This window comes from Semicossyphus pulcher, unplaced genomic scaffold (assembly GCF_022749685.1).
Source record: "Semicossyphus pulcher isolate SPU_LCO1_2020_fin unplaced genomic scaffold, fSemPul1.0.p SCAF_13, whole genome shotgun sequence".
In the NCBI taxonomy this organism is placed as follows: Eukaryota; Metazoa; Chordata; class Actinopteri; order Labriformes; family Labridae; genus Semicossyphus; species Semicossyphus pulcher.
In genome coordinates this window covers 21,119,725-21,138,527 of record NW_027211637.1, presented here as the reverse complement: position 1 = coordinate 21,138,527, position 18,803 = coordinate 21,119,725, and the positions used below count along the sequence as shown (strand labels likewise).

At 40.2% G+C, this 18,803-nt stretch overlaps 3 protein-coding genes across 4 annotated transcripts in view; all 3 read left to right on the top strand.

Moving 5' to 3' along the window:
- Positions 1-3,385, top strand: part of slc12a5b (solute carrier family 12 member 5b) — a 32,228-nt gene extending 28,843 nt beyond the window's left edge. Inside the window, exons 15-26 of the mRNA XM_069660695.1 lie at positions 86-205; positions 351-455; positions 559-727; positions 833-1,028; positions 1,148-1,317; positions 1,420-1,551; positions 1,735-1,842; positions 2,096-2,212; positions 2,443-2,630; positions 2,925-2,939; positions 3,037-3,170; positions 3,294-3,385. Coding sequence (XP_069516796.1) covers positions 86-205; positions 351-455; positions 559-727; positions 833-1,028; positions 1,148-1,317; positions 1,420-1,551; positions 1,735-1,842; positions 2,096-2,212; positions 2,443-2,630; positions 2,925-2,939; positions 3,037-3,170; positions 3,294-3,385 — 1,546 coding nt within the window. The remainder of the gene's footprint in view (positions 1-85; positions 206-350; positions 456-558; positions 728-832; positions 1,029-1,147; positions 1,318-1,419; positions 1,552-1,734; positions 1,843-2,095; positions 2,213-2,442; positions 2,631-2,924; positions 2,940-3,036; positions 3,171-3,293) is intronic.
- A 4,218-nt stretch (positions 3,386-7,603) lies between these two features.
- Positions 7,604-9,192, top strand: rh50 (Rh50-like protein). The gene has a single exon (XM_069659638.1). It carries the CDS (start codon positions 7,768-7,770, stop codon positions 9,190-9,192), a length of 1,425 nt encoding a protein of 474 aa, XP_069515739.1. The 5' UTR covers positions 7,604-7,767.
- Positions 9,193-10,562: 1,370 nt separating this feature from the next.
- On the top strand, positions 10,563-17,547 carry rbm39b (RNA binding motif protein 39b). Of its 2 annotated transcripts, none has more exons than XM_069660697.1 (15): positions 10,563-10,772; positions 11,724-11,781; positions 13,385-13,434; positions 13,541-13,732; positions 14,278-14,334; positions 14,462-14,579; positions 14,671-14,823; positions 15,151-15,288; positions 15,376-15,441; positions 15,523-15,727; positions 15,904-15,990; positions 16,079-16,175; positions 16,563-16,668; positions 16,841-16,919; positions 17,007-17,547. In XM_069660697.1, exons 2-15 carry the CDS (start codon positions 11,731-11,733, stop codon positions 17,105-17,107), a joined length of 1,500 nt encoding a protein of 499 aa, XP_069516798.1. In that variant the 5' UTR covers positions 10,563-10,772; positions 11,724-11,730; the 3' UTR covers positions 17,108-17,547. The 2 variants fall into 2 exon arrangements, with proteins under 2 accessions (XP_069516798.1, XP_069516797.1); XM_069660696.1 differs by having other exon boundaries at positions 14,671-14,829.
- Positions 17,548-18,803: the final 1,256 nt, after the last annotated feature.

Here is an 18,803-nt window from a genome sequence, read left to right as displayed (position 1 = left end):
CTGACAATTTGAACCAAAGCTGTGTGCCCCGTGCTGCCAGAAATCTATCACTTTGACCAAACCTGTGACTTCCTGTCTTCTGCAGGGCTCTGTCTTTCTTGGGTATGAGTCTGTGTCTGTCGCTCATGTTCATCTGTTCCTGGTATTACGCCATAGTCGCCATGGGCATCGCCACCTGCATCTACAAATACATCGAGTTCTGTGGGTAAGTAATCATCAGAACAGCAACCAGGACAAAACACAAGAATAACATTGTATTGCAACCAATGTCCAGTTGGTTGTTGTCTATTGAGCATAAATGTATCTCGATAAAAACATCATGAGCCGAACGTTAATCTGCTGCGTCACAGAGCTGAGAAGGAGTGGGGTGACGGGATACGCGGCATCTCTCTCAGTGCCGCTCGCTTCGCTCTCATGAGGCTGGAGGAGGGGCCGCCTCACACCAAGAACTGGAGGTCAGTCCACACAGCTACAGATTGTAAACCACAGCTGGCAAGCTTTTATGACCTGTTGAAACCTGTAACGCGTTATCGTGGTGCTTTTTTATTTCTGTGTCAGGCCTCAGATCATGGTTCTAGTGAGTGTGGACGCCGAGCAGAACGTGGAGCAGCCTCGTCTGCTCTCTCTGACCAATCAGCTGAAAGCAGGGAAAGGTCTGACCATTGTTGGGACATCAGTGCAAGGAACCTTCCTGGACAACTACATAGAGTCCCAGAGGGCAGATCAGGTACGTCCTCTAACCTCTAATTTGTACATTTGTGATGAAAAACATTGTGCACTGATATCACACAACACGATTAATTAACAGCCATATGTCTCTGTGTTTTTGTAGTCTTTGCGTAAACTGATGGAGACAGAGAAGGTGAAGGGCTTCTCTCAGGTGGTCATCTCCTCCAACCTGAGAGATGGGACGTCCCACCTGGTCCAGGTTGGAGGACTGGGAGGACTGAAGCACAACACTGTGATGGTCAGCTGGCCCAAAAACTGGAAACAGCCGGAGTTTCACCAACAGTGCAGGAACTTTATCGGTAAGATTTAAGTGACGGGTAAAGGAAAAGATGTCTTACATGTCAGTTCGTAGTTAATGATTGAGATAGTTTGGGTCTTATATTTTATAACAAATTCATGCTCCTCTGTCCGTTTGTAGAGGTGGTCAGAGAGACGACGATAGCCAGTATGGCCTTGTTGGTTCCGAAGAACATCTCCAGCTACCCGTCTAACGGAGAGCGCTTCACTGAAGGACACATAGATGTTTGGTGGATCGTCCACGATGGAGGCATGCTGATGCTCCTGCCCTTCCTGCTGCGCCAGCACAAGGTAGGAAATGAAATTATCTTCACATTTGAGAAAGTTTAATGCGATGCTGACTTGTAGAAAGTGTTGTTTAATACGTATAAATGTTCCTGTTTTGTTCTGCAGGTGTGGAGGAAGTGCAAGATGCGCATCTTCACTGTGGCTCAGATGGATGACAACAGCATCCAGATGAAGAAGGACCTCATCACCTTCCTCTATCACCTGCGCATTGATGCCGAGGTGGAGGTGGTGGAGATGGTGAGAGACTCGTCTGACACATAATCTGAGTTTGCACACAAATCCTGAAGCGAGAGGACTTTTATTTTGAAAACTTTTGGAAAACAAACTTTGTGTCCTGAGAAAATTAAACTCCTTCCTACATATGAGTCTTTTTCTTAACTTGACAGTTTTATAATAAATGACAAATCTTTTTTTTAAAAGCATGACAGCGACATTTCAGCCTACACCTATGAGAAGACCCTGGTGATGGAACAACGTTCACAGATCCTCAAACAGATGCATCTGACTAAGAACGAGATGGAGAGAGAGGTAAACCAGAGAGCTTCCACTGTACACGACTGTAGAAACTGGCTCGTATCATTTCAAACTGCTTTTACAGAAGAAGAACACGACTCTTATTTTGACATTTGTATTATCACCTTGTGGCTCTGTGGGAGGAAATTAATTTATAATTAGGTGTTCAGGCTTGTTTGCACTGAAGTGAGGGAGGAAAGAATGAACTCCAGAGGGAAATTAAATGTTGAAACTAATAATTTCACACTTTTTTTTTTAATAACTCTAGATCCAGAGCATCACAGATTCATCCCGTGGGTCCATTAGGCGTAAAAACCCGCCTGGCTTGCGCTCCCAGCACAGCACCGAGGAGGCAGCGAGCGTGGCAGAACAACCAGAAGACGAGGTAATGCCGCCACGCCACTGTTGACTTCTCTCTTCATCCCCTCCACACCCTGTTTGTCTCTCCGTGCTCCGGCTTTGGCACATTAATCTCATCACAAGAGCAGCAATCACAGCGGCGTCTGTGATTCCCCTCTGGCCTCTGTCTTTCACAGTTTCACCTTTACTGACAGGTGTCTCTTTTCTCTCTTTCACCCTGTCACACTGTCGCGTCACGATGTGTCCCTGTCTCAGTCTGTGGCTGTCTCCAACCCAAAACAGGTACAGCTGATCCACAGCAAGAACGCCTCCACGCCCACCAGCCCCACGTCTCCCGCTGCGCCTGCAGGGGGCGCTGCAACCTGGACGGACAACAAGGGTGCAGAGAAGGGACTGACAGCGGCCAACCAGGAGGCGGGAAAAGACCTCTTCAACATGAAGCCGTGAGTGACCTCCGTTTCTCGCACAGGAAGCAGATTTGACATGCACACAAGGACGAGGGTCAGGGGTAAATATTTGTGTATAATGACCCATGCTTGGGGTGGAAACAAAACTTTGAACACCGCTTACACAACTTACAAATGTCAGACCTAATCAACCGGCCGTCCAGGGGCTGAGTCTGTCCCTTTAACGGCCCTTTAATCCTTTAAATCATCAATGGCCCTTCTTTAAAAAAGTCAGGAATAGGCCTTCTGTATGTAACTCACTGTTATTTCCATCCCAACATGCTGCTGCAGAGAATGGGAGAACTTGTAAGTATTAACATTTTGTACTGAGACATTCTGCGTGAGCAGCTAAGAGGCCGATCTGTGATCCAAACTCACTGTGGCCGAATGTTTCTCGCATCAGGAACCCGACGGACTTGAGGCGCATGCACACAGCAATGCGGCTCAATGAGGTCATCACCAAGAAGTCCAAGGAGGCCAAACTTATTCTGCTCAACATGCCGGGACCACCCAAGAACCGCGTGGGCGATGAGAACTGTATCCTTCATCATGCAAACTTTACTGTGATCCACACGTCTCTGCTAAGTTCAGTTCAGTGGGTTAGTTTTACACTTTAATGTCTTATAAAAAACTACCCTCCTTCACTTTGTTGTCTCTCAGACATGGAGTTCCTCGAGGTGCTCACTGAGGGTCTCAATCGGGTCCTCCTGGTGCGTGGAGGGGGACGTGAGGTCATCACCATCTACTCCTGAAGGGCCCATAACAGCACCTACACGGACTTTACCCTCTCCTACCTCTGTATCGTTCCAGCAACACCTTTCATCTCTTCATTTAACCTTTTTAACAGTAGAGTACACAAAAAAAACACCTCTCTTTTCTCGTCCTGTCAGCTGAAAACAACACATGAGTTTATGGTTATTAGTTAAAAACAAATCAAGCTTTTGTTCCGGTTCATCTGTAAAAGAGGGACTCCTCGTTTTTTCTTATTTTCTTTTATTTGTTATTTATTTATTATTGTTGTTTATGTATTTATTCCTGTCATCTTTTCTGTCTTTGTCCTGGTCTGTTTTTGTCTGTCGTTGTACGGTTGAAGCACGTAATAGAGTTCTGGCAGTGGTTTTAATTTATAGTGGAAAAAGGTTGGAAGACCCTCCTATGTTCATTCATGTGGGAGTTTTTATATATAAATATATATATATATAGTTACAAACAGGCAGATACCAATTGGATTAAGTGGGTTTAGCACTCATGTTAGTGCCCTAAGTCTATTTAGCATCAGTGTAAATGCAGATATGTGCGATTCAGCCATGAGCATCAGCAACATTGGTGTTACCCCAGCCTCGTCTTTTATTATGGACGGGATTTATCCATTTGTTTGTTTGTATATTGTGCTTAACAGAAAGAATGAATACAAAAGACTGGATGCAGATTATCGTGATCCCAAACCTGTTTGTTTCACTTTATAATCCCACAGATGGACGCGGATCATGTAGATCGAATGGACTCAGTGACATGCTGCAGTGTAAAGAGTTCACGGACGACAGGTTTAATCATGAGATAGGTTTTACCTTCGGTTATGTAGCCATGCCTCACAGCACACACAGGGAGCCCACTTGAGTTCACATTCATCACTTACATTAATGATATAAATATAGATGACTAAATATTCCTCAAAATGTTAAAGATACATTTTGGGAAATTATTTCAAGTGGGATATGAAATCTGCATTTTAACTCAATTTTGAAACGTATTTGTTATGTGACGACTTTTTACATCTTAAATCAGTGTCAGATGTTTATTTATAAATATAAATATATCAATATTTAAGAAATTTATCTCAGAATTTATTTTTTATAGATTTGATTCAGAAAAAAGATTTAGATTTGTAATTTATACAAATAATTTAAATTATATTGTATTTTATTCACCGTATTAAAGGAGAAGTTTGACATTTTGGAAAATCTCTTGCCAAGAGTTGAGACATGAAATACCACTCAGACTACTGTTAGCTTAGCTTAGCATAAAGACTAGAAAGAGCAAGGAACAAAATCTGCTTACAGCACCCTAAAGCTCAATTTAATAATAATATTTTAATGAACCAAATAAATATTTCTTGTATGTATTTCCTCAAAATGTCAAACTACATAGAAAATTTGCTGCTATATTAAATCACGCCATTCGAAAAAGGAATGGCCATCAGATGTGATATAGACTGAGTACATATATGCAGAAATGCAAACACAGAACAGCACCTACTAATATGAAAACTTCAAGAGTTTAGGGATTTTTGCGAGTATGTATTTAATGGATGTTAAGTTTCTTTTTGTGTGTTTCCATATTGAACATTGCACATGTGTCGTTTTGTCAAAGACAGTCTCAATTGTCAAATACCTTATCTGCAAATGTTTCACGACTGTGATCTGTAGAAGTCAGGCCAGTGTACATTATCTTACCCCACAGAACATGCATAGAAACAAAGCTTTTGATATCAATAGTTTATTAAGAGTTGTCCCAGCATATCTATATACACTAGTTTGTTTCTGTTTCTTCCCTTTAAAGTTATAAGTAGTAAATTCTGGATTAACTTCTAGCAAAAGTAAAATCAGTAGCATTTAGTTAATTTCCCAGGGTATCACGAGACTGAATTATTCCAGCGTCCTTTAGATTTATTATATAACTGTTTTGTTTTCAATGCTGTAGCATATACGTCACCTCATGATGTCTTTTTTGTGAATATCAATGTTTCCTTTATAACTGAAAAGTCAAACTGTTTTTATATTTGAGTCATAAGAGGATGGTGTCGTTCTAAAATTAATATATCGGTCACTGGTGTGCTGAAGTTAAGAGTCACAATTTTTAAACTCCCTCGCCCGGAGAGTGTGTGTGTATCAGTGAGTGTATGCTGTATGTTTGAGTGTGCACCTGTTTGAGTGAGGACGGTGTGTGTTACTGAACATCAAGAAGGCTGAAAATGGGACTTTGTAAATAGATGTGTGATTTTAGGCTTAGAGTCAACAAGTGTAACGTGTGTTCATACAGGTTTTATAGAGATAAAATAGGCGGGTTGTATTGTCTTTGAAATGAGCTTTGTTTTATGTTCTACTATGTCTTATGCAATTATTAAAGAGTAATGGTTTAAGAAACCATTTTATATGTCGGCACAAAATGCAATAAATTATAATCATTTTAATACAACGATGACACCTCAAGAGTCTGCTGTTTTCTTGTCTGACAGTGTATGCTAGTAGATTAGTGACATTAGCTTTATTGATTAGAACTTTGCATACATTGACTGTCCAATGCCTCTCCTTATTCAGTATCACTGATCTCAGCAGTCAGTCATACACAATTGAATGTTTCTACATTTTAAAAGGCATCACACTAACCGGACCCCAGTTTCTATACTGTGCTAGCATTCGGCTGTGCTACAGTGTTTTGCTGGAGCGCTGAACATGACAGTTATTCTGTGAGAGAATCAAGGCGCTCTGTTGTACGAAATGTTAGCTATTAGACCTTTGAGCTAAGTGTAAGCATCAGCATGCTAAAATGCACCCAGTGATAATTCTATCATGCTGATGTTTAGCAGGTCCGCTATTAGCCATTACATTTTAGCACCTTAGCATGCTAACATCTGCTGATTAGCACTAAACACAAAACATTTGAGGCTGATGGGGATTTTATTCTATTGTAGGTATGTCATAAACTATGAAAGCTAAACATGCTTTTGGTCCTACTACCTCCAGATCCCATGTTAATCATGCAGTTATCTCGAAACTAGCTGAAGTATATTGCGATTTAGCATAGTCTGGGCCTCTGTAATAAACCTATATGTGATCAGAGGATTTTTCTGCCGCACCTTGGACAGAAGCAAACCTTTGTATCAGCTGCAGAGTTAAAGATAACCGGTTATTACTGCTACTTTTCAAAGAAGGCGCAAAAAGCAGTGCTCTCAGTCATAAAATTAATTCAGTACTGTTTTCTGCTCTGTCATTACCCTTTTTTTACTTTGATTTGCAGTCAGAAGTATATCAAACTCAGATCAAAGTACTAATATAAGATTTAGCTACTTCCTAATTTAAAAAAATGTTTCAATGACATAATTTCATGCCAAATTCATGTCAAACTGAACTATCAGCATGCAGCAGGTGTTATCAAATAAGTTGTTTAAAATTATCAATGGATTATCAACTGTTTTATTAGTCCTCTTATCTCCCTTTAACCTCCACCTTGAAAAATCAACCACATCCAAGTTATTGATCCAGACAATACATGCTGAGCTGCACTGATTGTTACGTGCAAGTTCAAACATATTTATACAACAGTTCGTTCCAACAGAGTAATCTGATTGGACAAGAGCTATTCCATGAGTGCTGATATACAGTACAACAGCACTTGGATATTTAACTATATGTTTCACTCTGCCTCAATATTGTTAATTAACATTAAAATCTTTTGTTGCTTATTGCTTTTCATTGCAATATGCTGCTTGTAAAGCTGTTGTATAAAAGCAATATCACACTTGAGGTCGTGCTGTTGTACTGAATATTAGCCCGGCTAATTAGCACGTACCTCACTCCCTCTCATATGATATGTTTAAGATCACATCACTTGCTCCATCATTTTACAGAGATTATGTGCCAGCTGATTGGCTCAGAGGCCTGTTTGTAGGTCAATAAACTTTCTTTCACAATGTTTTCAATGGAAATCCGCCAGGCACAATTACATAATGACAAAAAAAGAGGCAACGAAAATTATATTTCTTTATATATAAATGCTTATAGTGCATTTTTATTGTATGTCTCTTAACTTTGTCAGGAAATATCTCTTTTTGGTCAATGTGTTACTAATGTTATATCTGGAAGGTGTGTACGCTTTATGGGACGAGCCAAAGGAATTACAGATATATATTCTTGCTGAATTGTGCTCAAAGATCATCACAAAAAGGCTACATACAACATATCTTTTTTACGATGGCCAAAGTCCTCACAGCAGTGTTTCTCTGTCACGGGAATATTGCTTGTGTTTGTGTTTGAGAGAGCAGGCTTCAACAAAGCCTCTGACCTGTCTTATCTAAACACAGATAATAACAGCCTGCAAAAGAAATGATAGCCAGTTGTTCTCAAGAGTTGTCAGGATGAAGACCAAGTCGACGAGCCTTCGGGTGAAGCTACCGTTGTTTGTGTTTGTTTTGGAGGTGATAATTGTTGCCTTGTACGCTGCTTTCGTCACCTACGATGAGCATGCAGACGCCAGATTTCAGACCAACAACACAAACCCCATGGACAATGCTGTGTACAGGGACTACCCTTTTTTCACCGACATACAGGTGATGATTTTCCTCGGCTTTGGGTGCCTGCTGGCGTTTTTCCGACTGTATGGCTTTAGCGGGATGGTTTTTAACTTCCTCACGGCTACTTTTGCCATCCAGTGGGCCATTTTGGTGCAGGGGTACTTCCAGTTCAGCCATGATGGTAAGATCCACCTTGGGGTGATCAACCTCATTAATGCAGAGTTCGCCTGCGCCGTGGTTCTGATATCTTTCGGGGCGGTTCTGGGGAGGACCAGTCCGCTGCAGCTGCTGGTCATGGCTCTCCTGGAGGTGCCAGTGTTTTCGGTCACAGAGTGGGCCGTGCTCAAGTATCTGAGGATCAATGATGCAGGAGGATCCATTCTCATTCACCTCTTCGCCTGTTATTTTGGTTTGGGTGTCTCTTTTGTTCTGTACAGGCCGAGCCTAAATGAAGGCCATGCAAAGGAGAACACCAGCTACCAGTCTGACATCCTCGCCTTGATGGGGACCTTGTTCCTCTGGGTGTTTTGGCCTTCCTTCAACTCAGCTCTTACTCTGAAAGGAGACGACCAGCACAGAGCCGTCCTGCACACCTTCATCGGCCTCAGCGCCTCCACGCTCACGGCCTTCGCCCTCTCTGCGATGCTGAACAAAAACGGAAAGCTCACCATGGCGGACGTTCAGAACGTGACCCTGGCTGGAGGCGTGACAGTCGGGGCGTCTGTGGATATGATGATATCGCCTGCAGCTGCGTACGCTCTGGGTATGATGGGATGCACTGCTTGCATGCTGGGATACAAATACTTGAGCCCCTTCCTGGCACAGCGCTTCAGGATCCAGGATCAGTGTGGAATACATAACTTGCACGGCCTAACAGGACTGATATCTTGTACTGCAGGGATATGTGCTATACTGATGGCTAGTGAGGAGGTTTATGGTCCCAGTTTCTATGAGATCTTTACCCACAGAGCACCAGTGGAAGGAGACCCTAAGCTGCAGGAGCTCCAGATGATGATCCCTGGTTTACAGCCAGGGTTGGGGAGGACTGCCCGGGAACAGGCTCTCTTCCAAGTCGCAGCTATCTTCTCCACCATCGGAGTGTCAGCTCTGGGAGGGGTCCTCACAGGCTTCGTCTTGAAGCTGCCGCAACTCGCACCCCCATCCGATGACTTGTGTTTTGACGATGAACTGTTTTTCGAAGTCCCTCCTGACTATGATTCACCACTTAAGCTCAATAACACAATCGCAACGGAGGACTCTAGTGCCTGACATGCAGCAGACAAGTGTGGTCAATGCATGTGACGACAGAAAACATGTAAATAAGTGACATTTGTCTAAGCGCCCTACAGTGTTTACATCATTTACAGTGTAAACAAGTTAAAGTATCATATATAATAATAAAAGACAATACCAGTGCAGTGACACTTTCCAACACTGCAACAAGTAGTGGTGTCATTTATTGTCCTACAATCGAACATGATCTGTGGTGAACCATAAAAGATGTATAAAGAACTTTTATGTACGTTATTACCACACTTTAAAAACACTATATATTACATGTTTAAGTCCTGCCTTGTAAATGTAGGAAAAATAGACAGGAGGTTTCAGAATTACTCAATAAACCCCATCGACCCTGTTTGTATTATCATATACTATACAATAATATATATCAGTATATTATTATTGCTCATGCATTTACTGTATCTTTAAGCATTATTTTCTTCTGTAGTTTGCCAGGAAGGAACTAATGTTTAACTATTTTGTATTAGGCTGTAACAAATGTTTTTTTCCAGAAGCCTATTGATAATCTGCTGATAATGTTCTTGATCAGTCCATTCAAACCTTCAAAGGTTCTGATTTGTCCATGATAAAAATGAAATGTTTTAGGAATTTGCCTGATAATTTTACGATTACTCAGTTATCAAACAACCGCTCATTATTTTTTTGATAAAGGACAAATTAAGTCAGAATCAAAATAAGAAATACTTTATTTATTCCCGGGGGGAAATGTGGACGTTACAGTTGCTCTGACACAGAGCAACATAAATATAAATAGAAGTAAGAAATATGTCAGATATGTACAGTATACAGTAAAATAATAAGAAATAAAGGTAAAAAATAAAAATGCTGAGAAATGGGCTCTATGGTGATTTAAATATGAATGTCAGAATTGAATATAATTGCCAGATTAGTCATTAATAAATCAATAAATAATTTAAGGTCAATTTTTCAATACTATTAAATCTGGGGTTTTTTCTTTTTTGTTTTTACAATAAATCATGTTTTTAAAAGGTCTTAGTTCTTCCTTTGTAAGAAACATCTCTATTTGTATAGTGACTACTAACTTAAGCTGTCAAAAAAAATTAGTTAGGCAAAAAAGTACAGTATTTCGCTCTGATATGTTGTGATGTTGAAGTAGAAAGTTCTTGATAGAAACATAAATACAAAAGTACTAGTACCTTAAATTAATTGAGTACTAAATTTTCTTAGATACTTTCCACCATGGACATTTTCTATGTGGAGGTGGACCTCAGTTTCAGGAAGAGAGCGGTGAAATGTTCATTGAGCTCCAGTAGGTGGCAGTAAGGACGCACCACATACTTCCGCTGCCGTAAAACCTCAAAGTAGAGGAAGAGGACGAAGAAGACGGAAGGCGAGCATTTTGATACCAGGCCACGACCTGCTACCGATAGTTGCTAACAGAAAAAAAGGTTATATAACATCGACAGTTGTGATTTCATCTTAGCTTTGTGTGATCTGCCGAGAGGGAGACGTCGAGACGAATCTCCACAGCAGCACATTTCCCGTGATATTTTGACTTTGGCACATCATTTCATCAATTTAAAACGGTAAAGTCAATGTTTGCTAATAAAGCTAGCTCGCTGCCGCGGAGACGCTGTTAGCCATATTGGTTCTCTAATGTTAACTTAGCGCTTGTTTTTCAAACGCAGACGTAAGTTGGCCTACTGTAAACATTTTGAAGTAATTAAGTTGAACAAGGATTCTTATTGCCCATATTTACATGATTGTTGGTATTTATATTGTTGGTTAAATCAAACGCTTTGGTGAATTATTAATAACAAGGGTTATTTAAATAAGCTAACGTAAGCAAACGTTGAAACGACGGAGTCGTTCTCGAGGTGGCTAGTTAGCATTAGCTTCGTGTCGACTGCAACGCGTGTTTCATTATAACATGTTTTGTATGTTGCATTTAATGATAAGTAAACATCGGTCCTTGATTGCTACATAATTTTTGGCCTTAAGATTTGTATAAATAATGTGAACTCTTTAATTTGAATGTAACTTTTTAAGGTTTACATTCGTGATATTAACGGACATCTTACGGAAGTTGAGGCAAACTCACAGACACACTCGTCTCCTTATGTTATCGTTACCATCGAACTTATTTTTAGCTGTAATTTACAGGGTCTACATACGGCTCATTTATAAAAGTAATCCTTTTTTTTCAAGCTCTAACTCCCTGACAATTAAAATGAAAACAAAAAATCCGGTTTCACATTTTGGATAATGTATAAGGAAGTCTGTCGGTGAAACCGTATTGTTTGGCCGAGTTAAATCCTCAACAAGTCCACCCAAACTTTTACTTGCATGCAATTACATAACAAAGATTAAAGACAGAGAAAGTATCAATAGTGTTTGCTGTGTGCAAGGGCAGAAAAAACTTAATTATCAACCAAATGGAAACGCATTATCCACTTTCTTGCTTTAATGTGATTACTAACGGATATAGTTCAGTGTGTGTATGTAAAGAGAGTCATTGTTGTCTCTGTTTTTCACAGGATCATCATGGCTGATGATTTTGACGTTGAGGCCATGCTGGAGGCTCCATACAGAAAGGTGGGTTGCAGATAACAGAGATATGAGGCCTGTATTCACTGTTATGATTTACTCTTTGAGTCCTTTGTATTTGCTTATGTGACAAAGTTTACTTGAATGTTGTGTGGTGTGATTGAGTATTTAAAAAGCTATACAGAATTATAAATAAATCCACATCTATCTCTCTTTATAGACTTCCCTAATGATATCTCACCTCTACTCCCATGAATTCATCTTTGATTCCACTGTGAACTGTGAAAAAAAGGAAGGTAGTTATTGTGCATATACTGATGTACTGTGGTTCACCTTAGGACTAAAAGAGATTCAACCTAGAACATCCAATCCGTATTCGGTTGCAACAAGGTGAATGCCAGTGGCCCATCCTTACCTATCCAGCAAAGGAGGCAGTATTCAGATTTACAATCTGCATGCTATTACTGATTCTGAATGTGCAGTCCCATGTAATCAACAATGAAACTCACTTTTTGAAATGGAAAAATAATGAACGACACTGTGTGGCTTGGACTAGAATATACCGCACTGTCACCTTGACATAATCCAACTTAAACTAAATTGATTTTTAGCAAGAATAATATATTGAAATGTGATTTTAAAAAAAATATAACTCCAGATTCATAATGATTGATGCCGAATTGTTGTATCAAATTACAACTGTTTTGTATCCAATCACTTTAATTTGAGCACAGTATGCTTGAAAATGTAAAATACTGCAGATGCAGGGCTTCATTGTGTAAACACATGAGCCATGTCATGATTTTATAGCAAAAAACAGATGCATAATTTTCTCTTGCATGTAAATATGAATACTGCCTCTTTGCATTAGTCAACTGTAATTTGAATAAGCATCTTGATTTTGCATGCTACAGAAATACCACAGATATTGATATATAAGTAGAATGACTGTAAAAAAGATTTCTATTCAGCATCATTGTTTTATAAAGTGAGTTAATTTTCAGTAGCTAAGAATTCCTTAAGTCAAAAGATTTGAAATATTACTCATAATATTATGAAACTAAAGATAATGGCAGTGTAACACGTGGCTGAATTAATGGATTTATTTTATTTTTTATTTTTTAATTTCATTTATTTTCATGGGCGTCAATATTACTAAGAAGTGTGAATCCCTGTTTGCTTCAGGGCAAGATGTGTGACAGAGGTGGCATCGAGCTCTTACAGTCCAAGAACGAAAATGGGTGAAGATCACTGGACTGACAACAACCACACAGGATCTCTTTTAGTGGCCGTGGGCCGTGCGTGGTCACATGATTAGGCACAAATAGTGGCATTGGTACGGCCTATTAGGAGGGGAATGGTGGAGATGATCTGACTACTGTGAAAGCTTCCTGAACTCTGCTAATATGTTGGACACTCTCCCTTAACTTTGCTTTCTTGCATTAAGTACTGACTTAACATACAGGAGGGGGATGGGAAGCTATGGGGTGGTGGAAGGACACTGTCCAGACATGACAGTAGGAAGTTTGAAGTATTATTATTAATTGAATATATTCTGCATTTTCTCTTGTCCCACCCCACCCCCTTTACCTTGACGACTTGAATTGTCTCATCTACGTCCTCATGATGTTCTTCTATGAACCTTGCTTAGGATGAGATCAAGTCCTCTCATGCAAATGGACATGACGACTCGAGCAAGAAGTAAGTGTCAAACGCATGTCTCCTACCTAAATACATACGGTTACACATTCAATTTAACATCTGTTCCCTTTTGCAAGGCGATAACCGTGTTCTCGGTGTGTTTCAGGAAAAGGAGGAGTCGAAGTAAGAGCCGAAGCCCCGGCTCTAGGAAGAGAAGAAGCAGAAGCAAAGACAAAAAGAAGGGTAAGAAGAGGAGCAGGAGCCGGGAAAGAAAACGAAGCCGCAGCAGAGAGCGACATCGCAGCGGCTCTCGAAGCAAGGAAAGGTCCGGGCGGTACAGAGCACGCAAGAGCCCCATGTAAGTGACCTTTCTTTAACTTGATGCCATTGTGACACCAGTACAATGTGATACAGCCCTGCTATAACATCTATTTTTACTTGGCTTGCATTGTCTGAACAGTGAGAATTAAATTGTATGTTATTAATGAGGTCATAGTTAAAGGTGGTGTTGAAGATACATCTCTAAAAATAACAGTCTGTAAACTGATGGTGGTGTTTAAGAACATGTTTTAGAGGACCTAAATGAACCAGAGTAAACAGAAAGGAACATTGCAGGCATAAACAAAGTCAGTTGTACATGTGCCACTACACCCGTTTACCCAGTAAAGGTTTGTTTATTCAAACAAGACCTGACGTATCCTGAAGCTAAAGCAACTAAATGGTCCAACATCACTAATGTTGACATTTTCACTTGTTTCCCTAATGTGCCATGCCAGTGTCCTCTGTGTTAATTGCCTCTTTACCAGGGACAACAGGAGGCATTTGTGATATTGAATCAGAAAATTCATCTCATACACAGTCTGCACATTAAAATTGAAACAAATAATATTCTTTATACTTTAGCCGGAAAAGATCCAAAAGCCGGAGCCCCCCTTTCAAAAAGGAAAAGAGTCCCGTCAGGTGAGATGAATGTTTTTGCTACCGTGTTTTTGGTATGTCTATGATTAATATTTTTATTTGCCATAAGTATTGATGATTTGTCCCATTATTTACTAAATGTCTTGTTGTTATCCTCTTATTTTTTTAGGCAACCCATTGACAATCTAACACCAGAGGAGAGAGATGCCCGCACAGTTTTCTGTATGCAGCTCGCTGCGAGAATCAGAGCTCGAGACCTGGAAGATTTCTTCTCGGCCGTCGGAAAAGTCAGTCTGTTTTCTGTTCATGTCATGTTTAATCAAGGAAGTGTGTTGTGTAGAAATGGTGCCTTAAATCCTCACTTTTTTTTCTTTGTAGGTAAGAGACGTGAGGATGATCTCAGACAGAAACTCCAGGAGGTCAAAGGGCATTGCATACATAGAGTTTGTGGAGGCCTCTTCTGTACCACTGGCAATTGGATTGACTGGACAGAGGCTTTTAGGAGTGCCCATCATCGTCCAGGCCTCTCAGGTCATGGTAACTTCCTCTAAGTATAAACTTCCACTGGACTATTTCTACCCGATGTGACCGAACATATAAATAGACAGCTGCCATGCGTCAGCGGCAGAGGACTGTCTGTGCCCCAAACGCTGACCAGCCGAGCCGTCGGCACACGAATAATGTGATGAAATCTTTGCAAATATGGAACACAAAACCTTGCTGGAATGCAGAGTACAGCTTAAAATGTTAAAAATAGGCCGAATTTAAGCAGGTTACATCGGGTCTGCACAAATTCAGTATTTCTACATAAGTATGCTGACTTAATATAACTACATTACCTCTCAAATGTGATTACAGGCAGAGAAAAACAGAGCTGCTGCTGCTGCCAATAATCTACAGAAGGGCAGTTCAGGTCCGATGCGGCTGTACGTGGGCTCGCTGCACTTCAACATTACTGAAGAAATGCTCCGGGGGATCTTCGAACCTTTCGGAAAGGTCAGGAACAAGTTTCACCAATAAATTATAATTCTTCACCAGTTTTGTAGAAGAAAAAAAAATTACAATTCTGTTCTGTCTCCAAAGATTGAAGGAATCCAGCTGATGATGGACAGCGAGACTGGACGATCCAAAGGATACGGTTTCATATCGGTAACTCAAACAAATGTATTTTACTGATTCTTTGTTGGTAAACACAGCGAGATTGATTCTAACCTCTTGGCTGTTTTAAAGTTCGCAGATGCAGAATGTGCGAAAAAGGCTTTGGAGCAGCTGAACGGCTTCGAGCTGGCCGGGCGTCCGATGAAAGTGGGGCATGTTACGGAGCGCTCAGACTCATCGACAGCCAGCTCTTTCCTGGACAACGATGAACTGGAGAGGACCGGCATCGACCTCGGCACCACAGGACGTCTGCAGCTCATGGCTCGACTAGCAGAAGGTTCGTTAGAACTGCATTAGCGTTGCTTTGGCAAAGCAGGGGCACACAAAGTCAGTTTCTTTCAGAGGAACTTTATTTCAGACATGCTTCTAACAGATATTATACTGAGCAAAAATGCTGTCACTGCTGAAATCAGCCTGTTCAACACAGTTTCTTAATGCTCTTTCCTTGTGCAGGAACTGGTCTGAAGATCCCTCCTGCTGCTCAGCAGGCTCTACAGATGACCGGCTCCATACCCTTTGGTAACATTTCTGCTCCACCAGGTAAGTGTTATGAAGATGGAAAACATTTTTTTTTAACTTGAACTGTAGAATTTCAGTGACTGATCCTTATTCCTTCCTTATTCTGCAGCTGTTCCAACTCCAGCTCCAAGCCAAGCATTGAACCTCCCATCACAGCCGCTGGCCACACACTGCCTTCAGCTGTCCAACCTGTTCAACCCACAATCGTAAGCACATCATAATTTGGATTGGTTCACGTTTCTTAAAGCCGATACACAACAATACTTGCTTGCCTCTATATTTTGAAATTGTGGGTGGTGTCTGAGCAGCTTATAAGGAACAGGAAGAGCAATAACAAAGCCTATATTAGACTAAACCTGCAAGCCAAGCGGGTATTTTCCAAAGCCATATTGGTATGAAATTCCTACCTTGTCAAACTGCAGAGGTCTGGTATTCGCTCGACTAAACTTTAAAAGTAATTTTTAAACAGTTTCTCTTTTCTAAGACTAGACATGTCAGCCTTATCCTTTCCAATTGTCTTGTAACAGTAAAGCTAACAATTTAAGCTTATGAAGGCACTGGATTTAAAACAATACCACCTTTTTTATTTTCAGGGAAAATGATCCCACCTGGGCCATAGAGATCCAGGATGATGTCATAGAAGAGTGCAACAAACATGGAGGAATTGTTCACATTTATGTTGATAAGAACTCTGCTCAAGTAAGTACAGACGTGTTCATTCACCCAAATAAATGCAAATGCACTTATGCTAACTGGATCAAAGAGGAAATGGGGTACATTTGGGTAGAAAATAGTTGGGTGCATTGACATTATTAAAAGTTGATATTGAAAAGGCTGAAGTTTGTAATGTTTTCTGTCCTTTCTCACTCAGGGTAATGTGTATGTGAAGTGTCCCTCAATACCAGCAGCAATGGCAACTGTAAATGCACTTCATGGACGCTGGTTTGCAGGTATGTTATTCTGTTCTTTGGTTTAAAGTCTTTGAAATAAAACCAACATGTTTTTAAAGTTCTAACCTTCTTCTTTCTTTCTTCCAGGCAAAATGATAACAGCTGCCTACGTCCCCTTACCAACCTACCACAACCTTTTCCCCGATTCAGTAACAGCAAAGCAGCTTCTAATGCCGGCACGTCGATAGTCTGAGACATGCTAATGAAAGTCAGTGTAAATACATTTGTTTGCATTCATGGAAATGTCATTGATACAGACGCATTGAAATTAGTTGGCTGTGTGTAATAAAAGTTGCCTCAAGTTCATGTGTTCACCATTGAAAATAGGCATTTTCTGTTTTGAGTTGCTTTTCAGATTTTTGTGGGTTTGTGTTGTAAAACTACCACTGAGAAGTAATCTGCAGGTATCTATTGGTCTGTATGTTTTTAAATATTACCGTCTTATCTGCTTGTTTAAAATCAACAGTTTTAGATTTAAAATAAATTGCGAAGAGTTACAGAAACGTGTTGGGTTAATAGGCCTTAAATGCCAAAAGTATATCAATGTCAACAATAATCCTTTGTAACTTTTTACAGCCATAATTTCATTTTTTGTATGAAGGCTCCAAATAAACTTTGGCAAATTTGACATTTCAGTTTGTTTTATCGCCCCAGGTTGAGATTAAAGAGTGCATTTGTTATTAAAGTCTTAATGACAGAAATGAACAACATGTCTCTTTTGCTATCACTTGTAAATTAGGTTCAGTGTGGAGTGGCCTCGTGTAAGGTAAGGCTCTGATGCTCAGCTCTTTTAAATGGCTGGATATAACTGCATTTCAGTGTTTCTGCCTGTGAAGTCCAAATATCACGCTCCACGCACAGAAGACCGCACTAAAAATTATATTACCTAAACGCTTAATTTGTTGGAGTTGTTTGCATCTACTTTATTGGAGTATATCCTCCTGAACAGAGAATTATATAGTAACAAAACATTTGATTACTGATGGCATTATCAAAGGTGAATTCAATGTAGAAAGAATTGACAGAAACTGCTCTGCAGCAGAACCGCTGAGCTGCAGAAGTTCAGGAATGGAGCCTTTAAGATCATACAGAGGTGGGCAGTGTGGCCAAGGTGTTAAACTTCATTTTCAAACAAACAAAACTGCCAGGAAGTCATAAATCTCACCTTCGTGGTGCTTGCCTAAGGTTGTTTTTCTGTGAGGCTCATTGCTGCTGGTGGGGGGGAAAAAACTGACCACAACTGTAGCTCTCACAGTCAAGTATCAGTGGCCCGAGATGACACCATTACCACTCAGGGTGCTAAGATTAAGCAAACACAATGCAATACAAACCTCAGACACATTAACAACTGTGAGATTTGTGGGTTATCTTCAGGGGTTTTCAAAGGAACAATTAAAATAGATGTACCGCTGCATTGACCTCTTGTGCTAAACAAATGACCCGAGACAGGTTTAATGCATATACTGTAAACTTTATCTTCTAACAAAACGTGTCACAACAAAATATCTTTAACCCTTACAAATCTCTTTTCTTCCAATTTAATCCACATAGTAATTCTCTTCTTTTTTTTTCTTCATTATTTTTTTTTAACTTTTACAATTTTTTTCTTTTTTTTTTTACGATCCTCCAGAAAGCCGCTGACATCTGAGGGGAAACAAATCACAAGGTTAAGACTTTAGATAACGTGAAGACATCTGGGGTCTTCACCTCACCACACTTAAAGAGTAAAAAAGCTGGACAGGCTTCATTCTGAAAACATCAAGTTGTGATGGTCACAAGAGATACATTTTACTACAGCCAAAGCCCTCACTTCCCCAGAACTTAAAAAATACAACACCATATATTTACTGCAATACTTTTCTGAAGCCAGTGTATTTAAAGACA